The following is a 27,518-nucleotide window of genomic DNA, read 5'->3' on the forward strand; positions in this document are numbered from 1 at the left end:
CATGAATGACCTATTGAGCCACTTCAATTGCCAACTAAAATTAAAAACATTAAAATCAAATATAGTCAATTTTCACTCCACCTTCACTATTAGGTGCAAGGCTATAAAAAAAAAGCCAAGGCATAGCAGTTTATTTTTTTTACTTTATTTTTTATTTGTTTAATAAATAGGGATGAAAATGTTTAGATGTTTAATTTATTTAATTTAATTAAATTTATGGTAGATCAGATTAAATTATCTGTTTAATAAGGATTGTCAAGTTTGGATCTAGTTTTTTGAGCTATTTAATAAATGGATACGATTCAAGTTTTTGAAACATTTGCTACCCCTAGGGTAGGTATGGAGCCAGCCAGACTTGTCTTACCGCCCGGTGCGTGTAAAACATGAAACGCTGGCCTCCCCGTGACGTGTCAAAGTTTCTACGTGGCATTTGGGCGGATCCTGCATTGATTCGGTGGGCCGAGCTGTCCACCGAATCTGGACACGAGCCAGACAGCTGCATCTGCTACCTGTAACCGTGACAGCAAATCTTTTCGGGCACCGAGGGCATTTTGGGAACTAGAGGTTTGCTGTTCGAAAAGGCCACGGCCAAAAGCAACAGTTCTTCCCCCCTCGTTCATCTCGCTCTCCCTTTTTGGTTTCAGATACGGAAGAGGGCGATCGAAATCGAATCCCACCTTCGCTTCTGTCTGACGGCCTACCCTAATTCGCTCCGGTAATCCTTCTCTCCCACTTTTTTCTCCTTTCTGTACTTTGATAATGAGATGAAAAATTGGTAGAATTCCACAAAAGATGAATGTTTTTTTCTGCATAAAACAATGAGTGATTTTTCTAAAAACCCTAGTTCTCTCAAGGTTTGATTCGGATTCTTTCTTCTCTAATTTCTCGATTCAGATTACTGTATGCAAGGGAATCATGGTGTCAGTTGGAAGCTGTTTGATGTCATGTATTATTTGATTTAAATGGGAATTTCTTCTGGTTCAATCTTGTTATCTTGCATTTTTCTTTTTCTTTTTTGTTTAATTCGGTGCAAGATGAAAGCTTAGGTACCTATTTTTTCAATGTATCATACTTTTTGACGTACCATGTGTAGATTCTACACTGGTTTTTTGTTTGGGTAATAAATACTTCCATTAGTTGACGTTTCAATCATCAAAATTTCCCCCCACTCCGGTAACTTGTTTTCCTCTCAGGATCAAATCCCACCTAGCCCCCTCCAAGGGATGGGTTGCTATTTGCTAAGGTGTCAGACAACAGGCTAAGCAAGCCCATCCTCCACGCAAATTGCTGCTAAGATATCAGCCAACATGCTATAAAAACCTTGTCTGCTGTCCTAGCATATGTTCTTTGAAGTCAATATCTATCACTGATTTTATAAATTAGTGGTTTAATATTTTTTATCTTTAGTTGGTATTCAAGAGGGGAGTCTTGGTGCAACGGTAAGGTTGCTCCATTGTGATCTGGATATCACTGGTTTGAAACATGGAAACAACCTATCTATATATGGTGTAAGGTTGTAAGATTGAGTGCATCTGAACCTCCCCTGATCCTGCAATGGCAGGAGCCTCGTGCACTAGGCCTCCCCTTCCTTTTATAGTTGGTATCCTACTAATTGCTCGTAAAGTTTGATGTTGATTGATAGAGAATTTTTTTTTTTCACTTTCATCATCGATGGTTGGCTTGAATCAATCTCGAACTTTTGAAATAACTACACTGTGAGTTGTTATATATACTTTGTATCAAAATGATAATAAATGATCCTTGTAAAAAACTTGAAATACTTGCAAAATTTCAGATAAGGCCGTAGCTGGCATGTGGTGGCAAGTGCCGGGAGTGGTTGATGTTGAGCTAGTCTTCCAGAGACCAATTCCATGGCATTGTCACTGAAGAATCGGTCTTAAATTCATCCATGGTAGTGGCGCAATGAAGAAGATGGGTGGGGAGGAGAGTAGGAAGCATGGGGGAGGAGAGGAGTGGTTTTGCTCTTTCTTTTTCTTTTTCCTTTCTATCTTCTTTTTGTTTATCCTCTTTTCCTTTAATTTATTTGTTTTAAGAAAATATGGAAGTTGTGTCATTTGAGCATCCATCAGAAGGTTTTAACTGGGGTGCCTAGTCCAAAATTGTTTGGTTCGAGAATTGTTGGAGGTGATAATTAAGTTAAATCACTCAGAATTTTGGTTTGAGGTTGAATTTGTTAGTCTTATACATTGGCATAAAATATTAACCCTCCAACCTCTAACTTCACAACTCTGTTTTGGAGGATGTTGTTCAACTGATTTGTACATGTAGGATGTCAAGATCTTGAATTGATGATCAACACATGGTTTGCATCTTCAAAATAAAACGACCTAGGACACCTAAAATGCCTAGTGACCAAAAGTTCAAAGTTTCAATTTTTAAGATCAATGTTTTTGAATACTTCCCACTTATGCATAAGTGGTCCTGAAACTATCAATTTTAATAGTGGGATCAGATTTATGGTCAAAAAGCTTTTCGATAATTGAATTTTGGTTTACACTTTTTTTTTTTGAAAAAGAGGCTTATATGTAATTTAAGATGCTTAGTAAAAAATAATGTTTTCTTTCCAATTTACATCCTCCAATATGTTTTAGCACACTTACTCTTTATCATCCATTTTGGGTCCACTTGGTGCATATTAAGAATTTCCAAAAATATATAAGTGCACACATACATACATATGCTCTCATATATATATATATGTGTGTGTGTGTGTGTGTGTGTGTGTGTATGTATATATATATTATCATGTTTTAGGCCCTTTAAATATTTTAGATCATGATCAATGGTGTGGATCCTCAATTTAAAGGCCCATTATTGGTTATATGTCTGTAGAATTGAGACTCCTAATATTCAAAATCAGTGATGAAAAATCTAAACTGGAAATCCATACTATTAAACATAATTGAAAACATAAACACCTATTAGCAAAAAAAATCAAGGGGTTGATATTTTCTAGTTATACATTAATCATTCCCCTGATAGACAATTTAATAACACAGTTAAATGTTTTGATCTGATTTATGGTTTAGAAGCAGTTTGCTTGGTTTTTTAATATCTATATCAAGATCAGTGATAGTATTTGTGGAGAGTGCCAGCCCAGTTTCAATTCTGGGGGTTATTCTATAATATCACTGATGCCATTTTAGGAATATGTATGTGGTTTTAAATATAGAGAATTCTGCAAACAAGCTGGAATTGTGTTTTTTGTAGGATAAGATGAATCATAAAAGTTAGGAACATTAAAGCAATTTAATGCAAAATAATTCTTCCCTTCTCTACTGCTGTTTTGAAATATTAAAGCTCTCTTTTCTTCCAAAGATTTTAGAATTGCTAATAATTTTGTGCTCCTCAAGTCTCATTTCTTTCAAACAATTTGCTTAATGGCTGCCAATTATTTGTTGAACATCTTTGGCAAATCAAAAGTATGCAAATGACTAGTTGCTGAAATGTATGATATTAGAATGCCGAAATTGTATCAGTCTTCTAAGCTGGGGAACTAACTGAATGCTTTACGGGTCACTAGTATCAGTTAATCACCAGAGGAAACAAATCCATGGAGGTTGATCTATCAGAAGGGAGTAATTGTCGGACTCCATCTTCAAATGAAAAGTGCCTAGTTGCCACACCTGTTGCAGGTGGTTCATCTGGTGAAGGTTTGCCTTATGCTCCTGAAGATTGGCCCCATCCAGGAGACAAATGGCGGTGGAAAGTAGGGAATAGAAAGACTGCTTCTGGCCACTGGATTGATAGATATCTTTACCCCCCTGCTCATTTTGCAAAAGCTACTGGTAACAAGTTGGGATTTCCAAGCAGATCATCACTTGAAGAATATATTCGGAGGGAATTTCCTGACAAAGATGTTGATTCCTTCTTTTCCTCTTTTATTTGGAAGGTTCCTTGTGCTGGTCACACCCCAAGAAAAGGTTCAACTTCGTATAATACCTGTCTTCTTCTATTGTTATCTTTTACACCACTCTAAATCCATTTTGTTGCATTAATTTTGTTAGGGGACTTGGTTTTAGGTCTGTAGGTCTGTTTTGTTAAATTTGCATTCAACTTGATTTAGTGCTCACATTGACACTTGGTTAACTGAATCTGTATTGTACCATTCGTAGAACATTTTAGTAAATGTGTGCTTTTCAAGCACTTCTTCTGATATTATTACCTATCTTTGAGATCGTTTAATAAATCACCTATGTTTTCCCTTGTTATCCCACTTGCGAATGAGGACGACAGCAAACAGATGATAATTGAAGCATTCCTTCTCCATCAAGCCAAAAGAAAAACCAAGAAGAAAGAAGAAGAATGATCAAGTGAAAACCAATGTTATGCATCTTGATACATGCACCTGTACGTGACAATTGGTCACCAGAAATTTTAACACTTTGCATTCTTGGGGGTTCTCAATTAGGCATGTAATTAGACAATAATCTTTTGATGTTGTGAAGCCCTTGTTTGTGATCGCATCGGTCTGCAAGCACCCATGTGCATGCATGAACAAATAGGTAATTGAGAGGGGGCGGGAGAGGGTGGGAGGCTGGTGAAGAATGCGGGAACGAGCCCGTAGCCGGTTTTCTTGCTTCGAACGAAATAGGGGTTCGGCCGCAACTTAAAAATTTTGCGATTTTTAAGTAAAGTCGGCAAGTTCACGGTCGGACCCCTGTTTTGTTCGAAACAGGAGAACTGGCCGTGGCCTCCGCCGGCCTCCCTCCCTTTCCCTCCCTCTCTGCCCCTTCTCTCTCTCTTTTCCTCTCTCCTACGGTTTGTGTGCTGTCTCCTCTGTCGGTACAAGCTTGGCACAGCCCGTACCGACTCGTGTCGTCGGAGAATCAGTACGGTGCCTGGTACTGGTTCCGCCGACCTTAGATGACTCAGACATGCTTCTAGCTTCTTTTTTTTTTCATAGGATAGGTATTCGTTGGTAGGAAAACAACATTTTTACGTCATGGCTTTGTATTATGAACCATAAGAGTAGCCTATTTTAACATTGGCTGAGCTTTACCTCTGAATCTCTTTATTATGCAATAAGTTATATGAAACCATTTTGCAGTCTTTGTATGTCAAGTTGTTGATATGATTTTCAAAGAGGTTGATTCATGCTTCCTCTGTGATCATTCTTTTCTTGGAACTCAAGTGGTATTACTCATTTTATCTGAATGCCTTAAGTACCACTAGTGTTTACTCTAGTTTTCTTGCCCATCGAAATTGATATCCTGCCATAATTAACAATCATTCAAATTGGAAATACTTGGGCAGCTGGCTTACAACATGCAAATCATAGAATTGTGTATTAGATAATGCCTAGCAACCCGTGTATCAGTTTAAAGTCCAAGGTCCGCCGAACCAGTACCGAGATCCGTACCAGTCGGCGAGCGAGTCGGTATAGACACGTAGTACAATCGGCACGCCCAATTTTTTTTAAGTTTTTCAAGTTTGATTAAGTGGTAATAATTTTTTTCAACTTTTTCAACGAATTTAGGTATAATTTGATGTTTTTTAATGTTTCTATGATCCCGGTATAACCTAAATGATGCATCTTTTGTTTAAAAGTGATACAAAACATAAAATAATTAGTGAGATGTTGCATGCTACAAGAATCCATATGAAATATCTTAAAATCAACTAGTGAGGTGAAAAATATAAAATAATACAATCAATTACATATATTTTAGGTACAACATACGTACCAATATTTAAAATCTCGTCGAGTGGCGATGCCTCTCGTAGATATTCGGATTATTAGCATAGTCAGGAGGCACATCAGCCTATTCCTCTAACTAAGCGGCGTTGTAGTCTTGTATGTTCATCTCATAAGAAACGCGCTCTGGGTTATAAGCATTCTCAGATCTCTTACTGAAACTTTGGCTCTGAGAGGTGTCCTCTATTTGATAATACAATTGTGGAGAGGCCATCCGAATATGCCGGCAGCAAAATCCGACCCATTAGATGCTCTGAACTGTGTAAGATAGTAGCCATCGGAAGATAATACTTCAGACGCACCATATCCATATCTGTATGGGTCATAGGCTACCTATGGCTGCGGATAAAAGGATCTAGTATACGACTCAAAATCTGATACGTCTATGAATCCTAATCCACGTACGAGGTCATCTGCAACTGTATCATGTTCTTCTGATTGACCTTGAAAAGCTCGTCTTCTATATGCAATCGTATCCTCGCGGGCTCTACCAGATCGTGCACCTTGGTCTCTATCTTGTGTAGCATGCATAAACTGGGACTCATCGGTGAATCGAAGAACATCCTACGACCGTGTCTCATAAATAGCAGTCTCATGTCCACTTCCTCCTTGGCCATTAGATCTATGACCACCAGAATTACCATCGTTGCGGCTCCTAATCTCTGAATATGAGTGAACTGGTTCTTTCTCCATACTCTTCATGGGGATGTAGGTGCCTTTTCTTTTTTTTTAGTGTGCTGAGTAACTGCCTGCTTATCCTTCATGCCCTTCTCTGCCTGTTTATCTTTCGTGCTCCTCTCTGCCTGTTTACCCTCTGTGCCCCTCTTTGCCTGGCTATATTGGGAGGATGGATGTCGCCCTCCTGACCGAGTCGATCGGGTATCATGGTGGTCTCGTCTAAGCATCTCTTGATCATATCTCTGAGAGAATATTTCAGACAAAAAGTCATGTGATGACCGGCTCCCCAATGACCCTTGTGGCTGTGGCTGATTAGTTGGAATGGTGCGTGGAATGTTGCAATTTGTCCATTGCCCTATATTGATCCTAGCCTCGCTTCGCTGGCTACAAAACTGGCCGGCCAATCCTCGCTGATCAAACTCTAGCTCCTGTTGTTGGCCCATAGGTTATTCTATCATAGGATCATCCTTATCGTCAACGAAAATATTATGGATCAGATCTATGTACTTTAGCTTCAGTTCCTCTTAAATGCACTTCAGCCTCAGCTTCAGATTGTAGCGAGCATATACAAGGTCATTGAGATTTGAGACGCTTTTGTGTTAGATGATTTCTCTACTTGCTGTGGATGAGGGCAAAGGCGGACATACAAGGTCATTGAGATTTGAGACACTTTTGTGTTAGATGATTTCTCTACTTGCTGTGGATGAGGGCAAAGGCGGACTAGCTGTGCTCACAGCCACTCAAGAAGACCGTCTAGAAGAAGATTTGGTAGCTAGCCGCTTAAGGTTTCTCGTGGACAAATCAAAATAAATCCACCATTTAGCTGCAAAAATTTTAAAAAATGATATATAAGATAGTATTATATTAGTAACCATCTAACGACAGGTAATAATTATCGTTGATGTGTAATATAATTGGATTCATACTTTTCTTATTTACGATAATTGATGAGACTCCAAAGCTCTCAGTGCCCTCTTTAAATACTTTGGTCTGTGAAAAAAGAACCGTGCTGCAATATGTTAATAATTGAAGATACCAGTTACTCACACATGTCACTTAAGTTAACTTATCTTTTCTAGACATGAGGCTATAACTTCTAGATCAGGCTCCATCTTGTAAATCACATTATATAGAGCGGCCAGAAGTTTGTCATTAATATTGATTTTAGGTACGGTGTATTGAAATCTCGGATTCAGGTAGTATGTTGCAAATAGAGTTTGTAATTGTCTTAGTAAAATTATACAAGTATAGGAGTAGTCTTATTTTCAATGTTCTTGCTTATCTGTTAAATGCAAGTCCCTATCTATCTGGTAGTCCCATCGCTGCTCAATGATGTCGATGCACTCCTGGGCAACGTCTGCTATGTTGGTACCGGGCTCCGAACTGATTGCCCGGCGGCATGGATCAGTATGGTCCCATGTCGTGCTATGCCGCCCTTGTATCGACACAGTTAAAGAGGCGGGGGAGAGAAAGAATGGGAGAGAGGAAAAGAGAGAGAGAAGGGGGAGGCCGACAGAGAACCAACAGAGGGCCAGAGAGCCGCCGTGCGGAGAAGATGGAGGTCGGAGAGCTGCCGCGCGGAGGAGGCAAAAGTCGGGAAGTCGCGGAGGAGGAGCTCCGCCTCTGGTCCCTTGTTTCATTCGAAATAGAGACTCGGAGGGGGCTCCTTTTATTTTTGCGAATTTTAAGTAAAAGTCGACAAACACATTGCCGACTTTACTTAATTTTTTTAATAAAAGGGATTAGAGGCGGAGCCCCTCCTCCGCGCGGCGGCTCCTCGGCTTCCATTGGCCAGCCTCGGTCGGCTTTTCTTCCTTTCTCTCCCTTTTCCTCTCTCTCTTTTCCTCTTTTCTCCTCTCCCTCCGTCGTCGGTCTCGGTTTCATTGCCAGAACCATTCCGGTCTGCCACAGGTACGGCTCGAAATGCTCCGAACTGGACGGTTCGGAACAGTTCCGCCGACCATGCTCCTCAGCATATGTCGGATCTGCCTTCTTGATCTGAATCTTTGCCCTCTCTTTCATATGATACAAGAAGCCCATTTAGGGGTATCTCTCGCTGTCCGCGGCTCGAAGCACTTCATATAATGATTTGAAAGCCTTCACTATCGTAGTGGCCTACTGCCAGAATATCTGCCTCGTTACAAAGTCCTCGACAATGCTCTCTTCAGTGTCGACCCCCGCATATCCATCTACTTTGTTGTCATGCGGGACTGACAAACATCTGACATAGTGCTGCTTTTTCTCAAGAATGCTAAAAGTGCAACGTAGTTGGTAGCAAACCTTATGACTCTTGGTCTCAATATCTCTCCCCCTGCATACTTCCTCATCAGTGAAAGGATCCATGTATGATTATAAAAATATCCGGTGGTGGTTTGGGATGTCTCCATTATTTGCTGTACCCTATGAATTTCCGCAATGTCCATCAACATAAGGTCGTTATAATGTGCAGCACATGGAGTCTAAAAAATATGTGGTTGCTGCTCCATCAAGATCTCCTCGACGGCCTATATTGTGGCCTATTATTAGTATTGACTTGCACAACATTCTCCTCTCCAACCTGATCAATCACTTCCTCTATTAATCTGAGGATGTTCATGGCGTCGTGCACTTGATCGGAAGCATCAACCAACTTATAGAAGAAAGTCTTCGTATTACACTATGTCAAAATTTTAATAATGCTCTGCCTGGTCGGATCAGTCCCACCATCACACATCACTGTCAGTCCATATGTGGACCATTTGCTTTTGTATGAGGCAAGCCACTTCTCTAGTTTCTTATTGTTGCCAAAAAACTCACTGTAGATATTTTTCGGTTTTAGAGGATCTACACCGAGATTGGCTGCCTGTATGGAGAAAATAACAGACCTACGTATTGTTTGCCACATTTGTTGGGATATAACTGAAGTAGAACCAAGATCCAATAGTTCGCTACATATCCTTCTTCTTATCCTTCTTTAGCATTGTATCAATCCTTTGTTGCTTCGAATCCTTGCTGGGGAAGGCATATAGATTTAAATCATGAATGATGGCTTTTAGTGGAATCTCTCTGGAGGACTTTTTTCTGCTATCAAAAGTTTTCAGTATAGATGCAATACGGCCACCGTCTCTGCTGACGGCCTTCCTAACTAAGAAGGTTCTTCTGAACTCTGGATCTGCCTTGTTGCTCATAGAATTGGAGCCTGACTTATAGTATGAGTGCCCAAATGGAGCCCTATGCTTGGCCACCTCATCCTGCTGTCACTGATCATCCAGGCTTGCCTGAATGACAGTCTAGATCTATGCCTCTTCGTCATTTGGAGCGGACACCTCTTCTGACTTGCTAGAGTGATAGGTAGGTGGCTCTGCCGCTCGACGGTCCACCTCTGTTTTCTTCTTGAAAATTCTTTTCTTCGCTACTTTGATATCAGCGAAGTGTTTCTTCATCAGCTGTCGAACCTTCTGTGGACATTTCTGGTACATAGATACGTCGAGGTAACCGCTAGCTAAGTGCTGCTTCAACCTGATTACCCCTCCTTTCTTGAACTCTATGTTGCACTAGTTGCACTTTCAATGGTGCCAACCTGAGAGCATTTGCCAATGATCCCAACCAATATCACGCTCTAACTTCTTTTTTCTTGGTTTCATTCTTGCAGATTTATCAAATACATCAGTTTATCAATTATTTAAAAATAACAAAATTTTGTTACGATTAAGATAATATTTTTTACTTTAGAAAATACATCTGATTTATCTGATACATAATACTAATTTTCTATTATTTATTTATTTATATATTTTTAATAAATTTTAAATTAAAAATATGTTTAAATACAATAAATTCAGAAAATATGTTTTCTACTTCGAAAAATACTTCTGAAATATGTATTACGTACTACTAATTTTTCATAATTTTTGGTATTAATTATATATTTTTAATTATTTTTAAATTTAAAAATAATTTTAAAATATAAATATTTAAAAAATTAATTTGAGCTCAGATCCATGTAGAATCCTACAATGGATGCTACATATATTTTTCTAGGCCCATGCATCAAAGGTTACTTATTTCTCAATTTTTACCAAAGCTAGGCCTAGGCCACTATACGTATGATCGCATCAAAATTTGAATAAATGGATATCAAATTTAGCTGGAGGGTAATTTGCATGCCCCTAAATACACTTCTGATTTTACAATTTTTTTTTGAGTTTTATTTTATTTTATTAATTTTAAAATATATTTTTAATTTTTTAAAATTATATATAATCTGAAAATTAAAAATTTTCATGTCATCGTGTAGATTATTTATTGATCTACAACATATCATAAAATCAAACGAAAATCAAAAATCTTGGTATGATCTTCTCTTATGTTGCAAATTTAAGGTATTTTTTGGAGTCCAGAAAAAAAGAGAGAAAATGGGATAGGAGAGAGGAAGAATACCTTATTTTAGATTGGATCCTCTTTCAATCATGGTGAGTCAGCATTTATTTCGCTGTGGGGAAAGGGGGAGTATTCAGATAGGTTGGGAAGGCTTGAGAAACTTCTCGGGCCTTCTTAATCAGTCTTTAAAACAAAAGAAAGAGAAGGAGGGGGCCCGGTTCGAAACCGGTTCGACTCGGTGCAAACCGTTCCTCACCAGTTCTGCAGGGAACTGGCCGGTTCGGACCGAATCCGTGTAGTTTGTGACTGGTTCCGGCCTATTCCGGCCGGTCGGCGGTTCCTATCGGTTCAAAACCAGTTTCGGCATATTTGGAACTGGTTTCGGCAAGTTCGGAGCCAATTCTGAAAAAAAGAGGCGAACCGACCTGGTCCCCCGCCAGGTCGGCTCGGTACGGGCCGAACCATCTGATTCGGCCTAGTTTGGCGAACCTTTTAAACTACTATTTTCTGGGGGCTGTGATGGTGTCACAATGATGTAGAAGATGGTGCAACATCAGCCATTACCTATTTGCGTGCTATTAACTAGTTTCCTTAACAGTTCTCTGTTCAGATACCATAATATCATCCTCTATGGTAAGTTTTGACGACCATAAAAACCTTGTCTCATTGTTGTCTTGATTTAGCATTAAAAATCAATCTTCGTATTGCAGTTGGATCTTTTTTTAACCATTGATCATCAGTCTGGGAGAACTCTCGACCACAAGTTGATTAATTGTTCGTACAAGTACAACTGTTGAAGCATTCAAAATTCAGCAGATCTACAGGAAAATAAGAGTATCTTGGTCAAGTTTAATATGTTGTTTTGGTCAAGATTTTTTTTTTTTTCGTTTTTTCTTTCTTGCCTTTCATTTTGGGCAAGCTAATGCTTGTTATCACTAGATTCCCAGGCACACGTCTGTGCACCAACTACTTTAATTGTTATTCTTTTTCCTCAGAAAAAGAATACTTTAAATTATTATATTGCCACCCTGGACAAATGGAAGCAAGAATTGCGAACTCTATTGTAGATTCCAAGTTGACTGCTTCTGCCTTTCTGGGTTCATAACCCCATTCTGTATTCCGTTCTTCTATGTTAATTCACTTCATTTTAAATTATTATTTATATTTTTTCAAGAAATTACAGTTCTAGATAATTATATTCATCCACTTATTGTGATACTTGCATTTATTTGTTCACATTTTGCAGGTTTTGAGAAAAACGTATATATGTATGCATCTCCCAGTAGTTTAGATGTTAATGAATTTTCTGGATCTGAATCAGCACTAGGGATGGGGGGTTGTAAAGCTGGAAACAAAATGTGCAGCCTCCAAGAGAAAGTAGGAAGCTACAGATTGCCAGCCAAGGATTGTGATATCTGCTGTAGTGAAGATGGTTTCTGTCATGACTGCTGTTGTATTCTGTGCCGTAAAACTATTGATTGGGCATTTGGAGGTTATAACTTTATTAGATGTGAGGCAACTGTGGATGAAAATCTTATCTGTGGGCATGTTGCACATATTGAATGTGCCCTTCGTTCTTACATGGGTGGGACTGTTGGAGGAGCTATTGGTTTGGATGTCGAATATTATTGCAGGCATTGTGACAATAAAACCGACCTTATATCACATGTGGCCAAGCTTATAAGAACATGTGAATCTCTTGACTCCAGGGGTGATATTGAAAAAATTCTAAATTTGGGCTTCTGCATCTTGCGGGGCTCTGATCAAATGAGAGCAAAGAGCTTTCGGAACCAGATTGGATTTATCTTGGATAAGGTACTATTTTTAATTTTTTATGATTTAGTTTCACTTCAAGGTGCTGCATCTGTAATGCATGGGAATTTCTTCCCTCGTCTCATTTTATGATTTCTCAACAACATCATTATGTGTGATATTTGATCCAGCTTAAACAAGATGTCCCTCTTGGTGAAATCTGGAAGATGGAGGATAGCATCTCATTGTCTGCTACAGGTCAGTTTTTCCTACATCTCTTTCTTGGGAGATTATTATTGTGGCACCCATCACATTTATTACAGTTAGTAGCAGTTGGATATAGATAATATGGTATTATAAAAAAATGCCAAAGAGGTGTGAATTGAGCTTATGTTTGGATGTTGATCCCTAGTACCGTAAAACCTTATTCTGACTAATAAATGTTTTCACAGGTACTTCAGTCTCAGTTGCCCAAATATTTTGGTGCTTCACCTGTCATCTATTTTAATCTCATTTTAGGAAAGCTTGGATGCTTGGTTAAGTGTTTCTTGAGTTGTTTATCGTCTGCTTTGCTCATAGTCTTTAATTTTCTAAGCCAGCATAACAAATGTGCCTTTGTCATTCCTCATGTCTATCATTTTCATGAAGCCATTTTCTTTAACGTCAATGCTAGGATGGGATGCTAGTATTGTTACATTGTTATCTAATGGACATCTTTTCTCATGAGAGCAAGGTAACAATGAATCATGTTTTTATCTTCTTCGAAGTATTTGCAGTCGGCTGGGTCTTGTGCTTGATAAGCCTTCCACACAACACTAGTAAAAGTTCATGGGATGACTTTTTTAAAATCTATCCTGTATTTCCGAAAAATTAGTGCCATGCCACCTTCTTAAACATCCACCAAATTGTTAAGGTAGGACCTTGCACGCCTGATAGTCTATCAGCATTTGATTAACATTGAACAACATTCAAAATATGTTGGTGGATGAGGAGATTTGTGGTTATTATGTCCTCAAAATATTGAAACACCGACAAATAGTTGTTTGAGGGTTCTTGTTTAGACTGCACTTATTGTAGAGAACTCATTAACAGCCACTCCTGAGCAAACAAAATTATTTTAGACAACTCCAAAACTAGGCACAGGGTTTTTGGATCCACGTCCATAAAAGTAATGTTAAGGAAAACAATATGGAAAAAGGTTGTGAAGAAACATTTTTCTAGCTCAAATGCGTGCATCATCAAGGATAGGCATTTTGAAGAGAAGAGAGAAGATTGAGATATTGACACTCTTTTGTGAAAATTCTCTCTCAACTGAAGATTATAGACATATTACTATGGGCTACCTCCAGCTAACAATGTGCACCTGTAAGTAAACACTCATCATGCCCACTGATCGCTTCATGCTCTAATTATTGTTTAAAATGCAGTCCAGTGCAGGTACATATGCATTTGCATATGCAGATAAGGCCTGATGACTAGACAACAGTGGCATTTGGCCGCATATTGAGCCATTAGGAGCCTATGTAGACCAGAATAACTTGCATATGAAGCTCAAATGCATTTGAATTGTAATGACAATTGCTTCTTGTTTGATAGGTCACATCCAAAAAAAAAAGGGAAGATCAAGAAAACCTGGCTTCCTTATCATTTAAATCATGCATTCTTTTTGCTTGATTTTTGATTGTTCATCATTTGATAATTATATTTTTTTTCTTTTGTTGCATTAGTGAACCTGAAGTTGAGCATAATTCATAAGGATATATTGTTACTTTTTATGTTAATATTTAAGATTATACTAAAATGGATTTTCAAATAAATGTAAGAGTATATATTTTTTCACTTCCTGATTTCTTTCTTGTTTACTTATTTTTGTCTTATATATGAACTTTATCTAGTTCTAAATACAAAGTGCAAATGCACCAATATACTGCATATGCACTATGCATTATTTTGACCACGTGCACACTGCAGCTGTTTTTTAAAACCTTGGTCTAATAAAAGCCCCTTTTCTTTCAAAGCATTTTTTTGTCAATATGTTCTTGTTATACCATGCAGGTTTTGCATGCATTCTAGTTACCGAACTTTCCATCTTTTGTAGGTTCTGCAGTGGATTCATTGTTACCAAATGATATTTTCTAGTTTATTCAGCATTTTTATATTGTAATTCTCATTTGATGTTATCACCCATTCACAATCATCCTTGTATTGATGTTGTTTATTCAACTTCTATATTGCTATAGAAATTTTAGTAACAAGCCATGCAATAAAGAGGCGTGACTCATTATCCTAGCAAAAGAATATAATTTACTTATTTTATGTTAATATGATGGTTCATGAATTCTAGAAGATTGTTTTTTTATCATCTTTATTACCAAAGAACCATTAATTTTTGTGAGGTAAATAGAAGCCAACAATCTAGGGTCCTAAGAGGAGCAAACAAGGGACAAACCTAACCTTTTGGCATTTTTTCGCACAAAGTGGCTAGCCTATACTCGAACTTGTGCTACTGCACTTGTTAACCCAAGCCTTTTACCATTGCACCAAGCAATGTTCCCTAACTTTTTGTTAGGTAAATGTAAATAGTCTTTTAGCATATAGCTCCTCCCGTTGTAGATAATTTGCAAAGAAAAACCTACTTATCCCAGAAATTCACCAACAATGCACCAAGTTAATTTGCAATTAACAGTTTTTGGAACATTCACCAAGTATAATAGGACTAATCTCTTAAAATTACTATGCAAAATTACTCATGTCTCTCATTTCCACCCATGCTCTCCTACCTTGGCTGGTTGTCATTTTGGAGCTTCTAGATAATGAGCCACTTATTTGATGTCATTGTGCAATAACTAGTCTAGGATGGCGTTCTTACTGTACAATTCATATCTTCATGATTTTGAATCCATTTCTAGCAGTCAAGACTCAAGAGTGTTCATGGAGTGTATTAAGCACCTATTGGAGGGCTTAGATCAAGCAAATAGAGAAAAACTTGAAGACAAAATACTAGTGTATCTTAGGTTGCACTTGATATCGTATCAACTTTCATCTTTGTAAATCCTAAAACCATAAACACTGTTCTTGTTTTTTCCTTATAAATTTCTGACAACGGAAACATGTTTGCCAGTTGCTTCCTTTTGTGCTTTACATAATAGAAAGTAGAAAAAACATTTTTTTAGGTAAGTAGAAAAATAAAATTCATCTGAGAGATGTATTTCTTTACCATTTTATAGAATCTGTTCATTTACCAACACAAACAAATTGCATAAATATCCATATAAATTTTTAACATATGATTTATAACAGGTATAAATTCAAAATCCAATAATAATTAAGAATAAAACATAATCATGTTCCAATAATATATGTTCATGCAAATTGTCAAAAAGTCTAGAAGTCCAATTGAAATATGAAATGACATCTAGTTCACCTTTTCTCCTTTTCCCTATAACACATGCTTTATTATCCCAAATTTGGGTCATATGATGCCATTGTGTTGGTGTTATGTTTGCTTGAATCCTCTCCCATGATGTGTTTCTTTGTAGAGACTGTTCATAATTGTCATCACTAATAAAGCCCCTGCTATTATGATCCTCAAACAAATAATATCTTGAAACACACGTTCTAATTTAGGGTACAACATGCAACCACATTGCAATGTGTGTGTGATTTATAGGAAGGCTTTTGTTTGAGAGATTAGGAATTGAGTTTTTGGTGCTCCAAAGCAACACTTGATAACATTGTGCAAAGATGAATATTTGTAGGTTTGTACTATGTAGTTAAATAACTTCCTTCCTTTAATAGGATTTATTTTGGCCCCTATACTAAGGTGATATTTCTCTCCTTGATAAGGTAAGAGAAAACCTAGTATATTGGTATATTGGATCGACGAGATAAATTTTTCTGTTTTAAATATGTAAACTGTTCTTACTTATATTCTCTATATAGTTTATAAGATAAAAAAAAAATATTATTGGATTAGGAGGGTGAGCCGTGGTGCAATGATAAGGTTGCTCTATTGTGAAATGGAGGTCATGGGTTTGAAATACGGAAACAACCTCGCCACACATGGGGGTAAGGTTGCATACATGTGACCTTTCCCCAAAACCCACAATGGTAGGAGCCTTATGTACTGGGCCATCCTTTTTTGTTGGATTACTTTTAGGGGGTAAAGGGAATTTAGTCAATTCATACCTTGGATTTGTTATTTAGTCTGGGAAAATTATGGTCATTTGTTGTTCCCTCCCATCAATCACTATGCATGTAAACCTCATGTCAAATGAACATGAGGCCATGATATTCTATGGTATATCTATCATCTGTCCATGTTAAGGAATTTTCTGATCCACCAGGACACATGCATCAATATGGGTTCCTTACATAGTACCAACACAACACAATTCTATGTAAAGTAGAGATACAAATTCTTTCTACCAACACAATTCAACGTAAAGCAGAGCTACAAATACTATCTACATTGATAGGAAAAAAAGAAACAAGTATAGAATTTATTGAGTGTCCAAGAGAACTACCTCAGAATAAGGATGATATTTAGGATAAAACCAAATCTTGGGAGGAGTCTGGTCAAAAGATGGGGGAATAATTTCCTTCCCATTGTGACATCGGTTCTTAAGCATTTTATTTAGTGTTGGGATATGGTTTTTTTTGGAAAGCTGGAATCTTTCTACCATGATCCAATTCTTCTTATTGTGAGATACGGTTGTCAAGAAAATAGCAACTTTCTCCTCCACGTATAGTAACTTTGATTTCTTAAAAGAGCTATTTCTTTTTCAAGTTTCAATGGATTGCTTACATTCATAAAAACATGTGGCTTCATTCTAAGTTGGTCATAAGCCTTATTTTGGTGACCTTGATGTACTTGTACAGTATATTGATGCCTTGTTAAGCAGGATTTCCTACATGGCTGCTTGCATAATTATATCTAGTGGTACTCAGCAAGGGCATGACTATTGTGAATCCTACTCGTTATCCATATTGAACTCAAACACCCCTATTGACTGAATCATGGTGAGCAGATACCATTGTTTCAGCTTCTTGACACTAGATGGCGATGAGAATGTATATAATTGGAAGCACCATCAGTGTCGTCTTTCATAAATTGTGCTAGCCAAATATAGCAAAATATATTTCTAGAACTTTATTGATAATGGACATTTACCACGTCCCTGTTGCATACCACAAATATTTAATCCATGCCATGTCATGGACAAGAGACATTGCCACATTTTATAAAGATGTAGCATTCATGTAATATTCAAAATATACATTAACAAAAAATCACACAACACTAAGAAAAGTTTTATAGATTCCTCATTGCAATCTGAGCATTCATAAAGTTCCATAGAATAAAGGATCAGCATAAGACCCACAACATCAGAGTATGAAAAAAACATGTCTATAGGGAACACCTAAGATAACTAAAGTTAGTCAAACATATCCTCATTTAAGATTTATTAGCTAATCCATCCCTGTCTCCTTTGGCATCTCTACGAATATCTCCATACATAGCTCATCCTCTTAACTTCTAGATCGCCTTACCACAATGCACCCTATCTATGCCTAAGAAGGCATTGCCACCATGCCCTCTTTCACAATCTTCCTTTGATATGAGGTACAACTAGTCAAAGAGGCTATTATAGTAGGACTGCTCTATAGTTTTTTCCACAACGTTATTCTTATTTTTCCTTGCTCATTGATAGTTCCTAGTGCAGCAATTAATGCTGAAGAAAAACTAGCTCTCTCTCCCTAGTGAGATGTTGGTCAATGCTAGAATGATCTCCTGTAGTATTGTGGGAGTGTCTTCATTCTCCATCATCAGAACAATCATGATTGGGAATCTCCAAGTTCTTGTAATTATCAATGACTGAGGGGCTTTTAAATGAAGGATGCATCACATGTCCCCTAATTATAAAATCTCCATATATCATGTGCATGTTTTTGAAACTTGGTTACCGCTTCTTTTGAAATCTCCTTGCAACATAAGGATAATTCACTATATATCATAACTTGATACCTGAACATATTCAATTATCATATAAAAAGTAGATGTGATAAAAACAACTTCCAATGCCTTCGTATTTTAAATTCTACCTTACATAACCAAACACATATGTTGTCACTGACTACCCGTTAATGTATCTATCTATCTATACTATTATGTAATGCAAATAATCAGGGTTAGACTCCACTCCAAGCATGGAACGCAACTTTTTTTTTCCAAGTATACCTCCACTTTCCCGTTTCCCACTAGATGCTTTATCAATGTATGTGAAAACAACTTTGTTGTTTTATTCAGCATGACTCCATGGTTTCCTCCTATACCTCATATCCAATGAGGCCTTCATAATCATGCACATAACTTGTGCAAAAGTCTGGTTATATTTAATTTGCAATGTCTTCTATCATTGGACTCTCTCGTTGTAACTGAACTAATGTTTCCTAGGGGTGGTAATGAGTTATGTCCGGTCGGGTTTGCTTCGCATCAAATTCTGGTTGGGTCAAAAACCCTTGACACATACGCACCCCATTTATAATTGTTCCGAAAAGTGTAGACCCATTCCCCATTCCCAACCCATTTATTTTATAAGGACTCGTACTCGTACCCAATCTGCCAACAAGATTAGTGCTTCACTTGTCAATTGTATACCTTAGTAAATAAAAATAAAATATGGTCAAAAGTAGGGGGTTTAGGGTTGGCATCCAAATAGAGAAGAAAGCAAGGAGAAAAAAATCAAAGTGGAGAAGTAAACATGGTATTTTATGAATCTTAAACACGAAATTCCCTTCGCTTTTCTTTTTAGCATTATTTATTCCTTTAATCATTAGTTATGCATTCTTTACTTGATTTGGCTATGGCCCATCATATAGTTCCCACTGTCCTAGGGTTTAGGGATGGATTTTGAAGGAGTGCTCAACTCATGGTGACCCATCAAGTTTAGAGGGCCAAACCTATACCCGACCACTTATAATCAGATTGGTCTTGACAACCCATATGTTATAACAAACCCTCCTAGTTTTTAGCAGGTTAGTAGGTTCGCTCAAAAATTGCCACCCCTGAATAGTAATCTAGTTTTTTTTGTCTAGGCAAGAAAAATATGAAAAACTATTTTGCTTCAGTACATTTTTCATTATGCCATCCATTTGTTTTAGTTGAATGGTTGATATTAAAGTATTAGCCGGTCACAACAGGTTATACTTTCTGTGATACCAGTGATTTTGGTAAAAATTGTTGAGTTTGATGTAAATATGTGGAATACGAAGGTTTTGATATGTAGGGGACTATGGAAGGAGATTATCTAGCATAACTTATTTGGGTCATATCTTTAGGACTTCTTTTATGGAATGGAATGGAATTTAAATTGAAAGTAATTTATTGGAGAGTCTTGTCTCCAAGACGTCCTGTTAGAAAGGAAAAGAATTAACATCTAACTTCAATTCTTTGAGAGTTTTTTTCTTTCTATGTCTCTCTGTAGATGTATCCCACACACTTATCTCTAGGACTTAACCAAACTCATCTATCTCTCTTGGATTGGGTGAGCTGGGGGAGGGAGAGAGCAACATTGGGCATGAATTGTTAGATCAAGGAGAAGAGATAGAGGAGAGGAAAAGAAAAGAATACTGGCTGTAATGCTCAAAACCAGTAGTCTTTTTTGGTTTAGAGGGCTGAGATTTAGTCTAGATAAAAAATACGATAAAAAATGTACTGAAGCAAAACTTGTAAAATGCATCCATTAGTGTATTGATACTACTAAGAGGAAATCGGCATCATTAAGAGGGTTCCACTTAAGGGTTCCACTTAATGCCTATAGGAAAAAATCATGTACAAAAGGTGTTTGGAATAATCTTTAATTTGCCTATGTATTTAGAGTCCAAATGGATCTTGGAATTCTTTAGATTCCTACTCCAAAAAATGCTTGAGAATGCTAATATATATGAAAATAGAGCAAAACTCCATGATTATATTTTTGTCCCTTTAAGGTGTAAATTTTTGCATTCAGGAGTTATGTTGCATAGCTTATGTTTGTACAAAATTTAACATATGTTACCAATTATGATAAATGGTTGACAACAGTGCGTTGACCAATATTCATTAATTTATTCATGTATTGGCAACTTGGCACTCATGTTAGAGGCCATTTATGGATAGTTTGCTGTTGTAATCAACCACATATTGGAAGATTTTTGGACAAAGGAAAGATATTTGCAAGAGCAATCATCCAAGAGGAGTTACTCGTGAAGGAAATCACCATGCAAAGGAAGTTATTGCTGGAAATAACTTATTCTTTCATGATAAAAGCAGAAGAAGACTTTATTTCAAGGATCTGACTTTCTTTTCGTTGTCATGAAACAAGGCTATTCTAGCCATGCATCTTAAGATTAAAATTAGGATTTATCCTCTAGAATGGAGGTTTAAACTACTCTAGAGTTTTCCTTGGTACTGTCAATCAGTTTGTATTATATATTCCCTTGTTACTATTATTGGTGTCTTAATTATACTATATTTATAGTCTTATTGTATTCTTTTATTCTCTTGTAATGGATGGATTGATTGTATAATTTATCCCCTTGTTACAATTTCAATGATTATCCTTGTTTGGATATTGACTATTGCCATGACAATTGTTATGACTATGACAGTGATTATTGCTATGATGATGACATTTGCCATGATACGTTAGATGAAATTCAAGAGATCCTAGAGACACAACATGCTAATTCTAAAGCATGGAATGATTACAAAAGCCAACAAGAGGAAAAGCAATGCCAACTTATGCATGCATTTTTTTGGTGTACAATAACACATTTGTAATATTATAGTTCAATATTTAGATTGGAAGGAAAATGTAAAGTCCTCAGAACAAATGAAAAAGAATCTACTATTTCTCTCATTGGACATGGCACACTTCATATTGACCAACCTAAAAAGTTTCCCTAATGTTTCCTAATGGGAAACAACTTACCATAGCGTGCTTTCATTCACATGGGCAGCATGTGCTTGCTGCAAATACATATACAAGAAATACTAATGTTCACCATTATCAGGGTGCCTAGTGTTTGGCCCAACTTCCAAATGCTACCCATTTACCCTCATATATTGCATTAATCCTAGTGTGCCACATAATGGAATTGGGCAAGGAGTGGAGTGCAAATCACTGATAATATTTTGTCTATGATGGTCATGTTCGATAGGCACATTTGTTATTGAAATTGGGAATGTTTGTACATATAAACATATAATGTGAGATATTTGGAGAAACTAAGTAATGATTATTATAAGTTATTTAGGTTGTTACAAGTAAGACTTGGTGGCAGATAGAGTTGACTGGGTCAAAAGGAAAGTAAGCCATTTTTTTAAACCAAAAGGAGGTCGAAGCCCCTTTAGAATTACAACCTATCATAGCAAACACTTCTTGGAACAAATGCTATAAAGATGGGGGAGACCCATCCGTCCAAATTCTCTACTCTAGCTGTTGGGAACCGGCATCAGCTACCCAACTGTCCAACTTACTCTCTTCCCTCAAAGTATGACTACTTGGATCTCGAGAAAGAAGACATCATATCCCATGCATATCTTCAGCAAGGGTGAGCCATCCAAGATTGCGTTCTGATTAGTCAGCCAATGAATCACTATCTAAGAGTCCTGTTCTATCCAAATGCCCTTATGGAAATCCTTCCATGCAAGTTCTTCAAGACCCTCCAAGGGCAGCCTTCACCTTTGCCACAAAACAACATTGGGTCAATTAGACAGGACCTGCCTTGACTACCATGCCGATGACATTACTAAGCCGAAAACTAGCTCCAGCAACACCCTTACTCTTGATAGCTCAATGAAAGTTTAACTTGATGTACCCTAGTTGAAGGGACACCCAGAGAGTGGCATATGATAAGCTGAAAGTAAGTTGCTACTTGATGAAGGTCCACTGGTAGGAATCGACAACTCTTTGCATACTAATATTCATTCACCAAGGTTTGGAGAATGACAACATTCCTTGATAATGGACTCAATTTGAAGTCATCAATTACCATTATAATAGAAGTAATGGTCATTATTTGCCTAGATATCAATGTCAGCATACTTATTTCGGGCTTTGACTCGATCTTTTCAAAATAAGATAATAGCTATGATCAAGGTCTGCTGAACCGGTCGGAACCGACCGATTTAGCCTGTACCGTACCAGTACCGGCCTTTACCGGTACGGTACAGCCATGGAAATCGGTTTGGAGTCGGAACCGAACAGTTTTTTGCCCGTACCGGTGCAAACCGCGCCGGTTCCCACCGGTACTCGCAGGGAAGAAGGGGGGAAGATAGGAGAAGAGAGGAGGAGAGAGGGGAAGAAGACCTCTCTTGCGCTACCAGGCCTCTTTCTTCCTCCTGAGCACCTCACGGGGAAGAAGACCTCCCTTGCTTGCGGGAGAAGGGGGAAAAGAGAGGAGAAGAGAGGACGAGAGAGGAAAAGAAGAGAGGAGGAGCTCGGGAAGAAGAAGAGGAGAAGAAAAAAAAGAAAAAAAAAGAGAGAGGCCGCGGGGAGCGCGCCCACGCACGGGGGCATTGGCATGAGTCTTGCGCATGAGCGTGAGTGGGGAAACGCGCCCTGACTCACGCCCGCATGTGTTCCACGCAGTGGGACCGCGTATCCACGCACAGGGAACCGTGCCGTGGTTCCCGTGCGGGCTCGCCGCGCGGGGTAGCAAGCCCATGCGCTGCCTCACGTGGGCTTTTAATGCCACAAAGGGGCATTAAATGCCACTTTGTAGCATAACGTGTCCGCGCACGCGTCCACACGGTTTTTTTTTTGAACCGGTTCGGTATCGGTTCCAACTGGTACCAATCTCCACTGATACGTCGGTTCGGTCGGTTCCGCATACTTTGGCTATGATGGTGATCCTTATCATACTATAATAAGAAATAATGGCAGGATACTCATTTTATTTGATCAAGCCATAATACATAGCATATATTATTATTTTTGAAATGACAAGATGCTTACTGTATACAAAACATGGATTGTACCATCCATTCTGATGTGAAATTAGCACTATTACAAGTGCCGAAAGTCAAAACCATCTATACCGATACATATCGAGCGTAGTGTTTCATATTGTTGTGTACCGACTACACCAAGATAAGCCATACCCTACCGAACTGAGTAGTACGGGGTGTACCGTACTCTATTGGTTCTATACTGGTATGTGGTATGGAGGGCGTACCAATACTCGGTATGCTGAACCGGCCCCTATGTCGGGACTACTGATGCGTAACAAGGTGGCACTAGTATGGGGCTCAGTACCGCGATGGCGTATCTTGGATGATACCATACTAACATGTAGTGGTTGGTACCAATTTTTTTCGATTGTCTGACACTATCAATATTGGTACATACTAAAAATGGTAAGAGATTTGGTATTGGCATTTAAACCTTGATAAATATGCTACTTTATTGGGATATTTGGCAAAAGACATTATAATATGACAACCAAGGTCGAAGGAATCGGTATTGGGTATCGTACCGGTTCTCCGGCAGGACGAGTCGGTATGGACTGTGCTGGGCCTGTACCGACAGAGTCAACTGTACCGTGGGAGAGAGACAAAGAGAGAGAGAGAAGGGGAAGAGAGGGAGGGATACTAACGGAGGGCCGGCGGAGGCCGTGGCAGGCGAGGCCGTGGCCAGTTTTTCTATTTCGAACTTGCCGACTTCACTTAAAAATAGCAAAATTTTTTAGCCGTAGCCGGACCCCTCCCCCTGCGGACTCCTCCAGTCCTCCGCCGGCACCCGCCACCCTTCCCTCTCCCTTCCTTCCCTGCTCTCTATTTCCTTCTCCTTCTCCGGCTTCAGCAACGGGTCTCGTTTCTGTTGTCGAAACCGTACCGGTGAGCCCGTACCGGTGGCTCACCGGTACGGCTCAGAACGGCCGGAACCGTCCGGTTCGAGACGGTTCCGCCGACCTTGATGACAACAATTAAATACTTTATTTTTATTCTTAGTATATATGTTAATGTTATTGTCATAATAGGAGGCCTCCGAGACTGTTATAGCAATCTTTATCTTAAAGCATGACATTTACCTAAAATGTTCTGGTATATTTTATTTAGCCCACCATTTGATGACATTAGTGTTGCTAGAATTATGAGCAAGGATCATAATGCTTTTTTTGACTTTTTTGCGGAGCACTGATGTAAACCAGTTTGTTCACACATTTGTTTAGTGTTAAAAAATTGCTTCTTTCTGCAAAAAATTCTATTATTATTTCGTCATTGATGATATTATTGTAAAAAAGAATCAGAAAAGTGCATTTAAAATTCATTAATAGTAGTAAATTATTGAACCTACCAACTTGATGAGGTACTTGTATGGTATGGGGACTTTATATGGTATTGTCCCGACACATCGTATAGCTGTTGTCTTGCTTTAAGCAATGTACCATGTGTCATTGCAGAGGTGTACTTTATTAGTTTGACTCATACCAGTAAGTTATCAGTACGAGGTCTGGTACAAAGATTGAAAACCTTGCTTGCAACACCCTCAAATGTCCAGAAGCAACCCAACGGCTGCGATGTGCATGAACACCTCCATGCTATATACTTTCTTCTTGAGAACACAACCACAAGTCACCTTTGTTTTTTGTATTTTCTTTCCTTGTAAGTCAAGCTCCTTGTGCACCTTGCCACCTTTGAGCTGAGCGTTATAGGCCGTTGGCATGACTGACCGCTCTGTTACTGATGTATTGCAAACCTAGCTGGCCTTTGATGCCACAAAAGTCACATGACATGGTCACATTGCTTCTGCAATGCATGGCAGTCCTTAACAAGCCTAACATCTCTGCCAAAAGACCAAGTTGCCAAGTTGACATCCCTCACTTGATGTTTAACAATCATCACTCATTTTCATTTATTCCTGTTCTTTATGTTATTTTCCTTAATAGATTTGGCTGGAATTTCATGTAGTTATATTGCATCATTGGTGCATCATAAAGCAAGTTCTATATGCACAATCTGATATGTTAGACTATCTGTCTGAAGTTGTCTGTTCTCCAGATTTCATGCGTTGCAAACAATGATATAAAATATGCATACGAAATGGTCCAGTAAAGTAGAATAATGAGATCAAACTGAAATAGTGCTTGGAAGTGGTTTGGCATTTTCGATCTCCTCAATAAACATAAATTCTGCTTGGAAGCTTGATATCAACTTTGAAATTCATGCTTGTTTGTTCATACATACTTCAGCTAAATTAATTATATAAACAGAACTGGATCAGAAAGGAATAGAATTTCAATTTTGAATGCATTGGATTTTTTCCTTCCAAACTTCCCATGACAGGAGATCCTCAATTTGATTCCATTAACATGAAGCTGTTACTTCTTCATGACCTTGCTGATATATAAATATTTAAAAATTAAAAATGCAAGACCTTGAAATTTTATCAGAAGAAGTGATCGTCCTTATTTTCTTTCAACTTTTTTGTTCAAAGACATTTAGTGTTAACCTGGATGGTCAATTTCCTTTTCTTGCATGTGAATTCCTATCCATACTTTCGTCATTCATCTGTAGGAAGTTATTATTTGCAGCTTTTAAGAAAATATCGGCATTCATTTTTTTTCTCTAAATTCAAGAAATACCTGTATTAATTGCTATATACTAGATTTTTTTCAGGATTCAGTATGTCCATCTGATTTATTTATTAAACTGACAAAGCTTTCTTTTTCATGCAGAAGATACCTCTTATCTTGGAAATGAGATAATGATTTTAGGAGCATCGAACATTACAAGATATAAGATAAATGATGGTCCCAAAGATGAGGTCGAACATCTACAAAAGAATGATACAGTTGATGGGAGAACTCAGCTGCCAGTATACATAACTTCAGATTATGATAATGTGTCTCTGAAGCTTGAAGATGATATTGATAAGATACTTCAAGAATTGAAAAGTTCACAGGATTTGGACCATAGAATTGTGGAGCGAAAGCTTTATTATCAGAAAGATTATCTTCTCAGTTTATATCGACAGCTTGATTCAGAAAGATCAGCACTTGCAAATCCCATGTCTTTACCTAATTGTGGTGATTCCGAAAATCTTCTTGCCAATGTTCTGGACAGAGTGGATCAAATAAAGCATGAGGAAGAAAAACTTAGGAATATGATGAAAATTGCTAAAGGATTTGGACAAACCAACAAAAGTATCCTTCGCGAACACTTTGGACTGGCTGCTGATGATTGAACAATGTGAGTATCTATATTAGTTTACATTGTTATGTTATATATCTTGTTTTTACAATTGAGAAAAGGATAACATTAATAATATTTTCTTAAGAAATAAATTAAGTACAACCAACATGTAATGCTTTCTTCTATCCTATGTCCCCTAAATTAGTTGCTAAAATAAAATCACTAACGTCAGTCACACTAATTTTTCATTTATGAGATGTTGAACCAAGGGTCCCTTCATGTATTATGCTGCCCACTTAGTTGTCTGGTAGGTTCATTATCAATATTTTCCCCGTAATAACCGGATGCCAGTCTCCTATTCATTCTTTTGTTCATGATCTTTGGTTATTGGTTCTATCTATTCTGATGACCACAGAGGCCTCTCTTTTTAAAAAAAAAAAAACAAAAAAATCTCTGTTTGTACTTTTTTAGTTATTGCTTCTGTTGTTTCACATTTCATCATGGAGCTTACAACAATCTGAACATGATTAGGTCTACGAATTAGGTCTACGAATGCAATGGAAAAGCACACATTTCCTGGTCTCCGTCCCAGTTTTCTGCATTCATAGAACTGGAAAGACACTTGATATTGGGATGTTCTTAATATCATAAGAGGGGTTTGTACCGTAAAATACAGTAAGCATTGACAGGGTTTATCCATCTTGTTCAATCAGATGGTTTTGATTTTTTTTGCATTTCTCTGCATTGATGGAATATTTCAAGTACTGATCATCTTGACTCTGGATATTAATCATTATCACCTTTATCTTCTTGGATGAACCTGGAAAA

The 27,518-nt window shown here is 37.8% G+C and overlaps 1 protein-coding gene across 2 annotated transcripts; it reads left to right on the plus strand.

The window, feature by feature from the left end:
- Window positions 1–584: 584 nt before the first annotated feature.
- On the plus strand, window positions 585–27,518 carry LOC103712345. Of its 2 annotated transcripts, none has more exons than XM_039118195.1 (6): window positions 585–715; window positions 3,545–3,944; window positions 12,003–12,571; window positions 12,700–12,766; window positions 26,234–26,747; window positions 27,235–27,518. In XM_039118195.1, exons 2-5 carry the CDS (start codon window positions 3,575–3,577, stop codon window positions 26,740–26,742), a joined length of 1,515 nt encoding a protein of 504 aa, XP_038974123.1. In that variant the 5' UTR covers window positions 585–715; window positions 3,545–3,574; the 3' UTR covers window positions 26,743–26,747; window positions 27,235–27,518. The 2 variants fall into 2 exon arrangements, with proteins under 2 accessions (XP_038974123.1, XP_038974122.1); XM_039118194.1 differs by having other exon boundaries at window positions 27,222–27,512.

The sequence above is a fragment of the Phoenix dactylifera genome, unplaced genomic scaffold (assembly GCF_009389715.1).
Source record: "Phoenix dactylifera cultivar Barhee BC4 unplaced genomic scaffold, palm_55x_up_171113_PBpolish2nd_filt_p 000319F, whole genome shotgun sequence".
Classification (NCBI taxonomy): domain Eukaryota; kingdom Viridiplantae; phylum Streptophyta; class Magnoliopsida; order Arecales; family Arecaceae; genus Phoenix; species Phoenix dactylifera.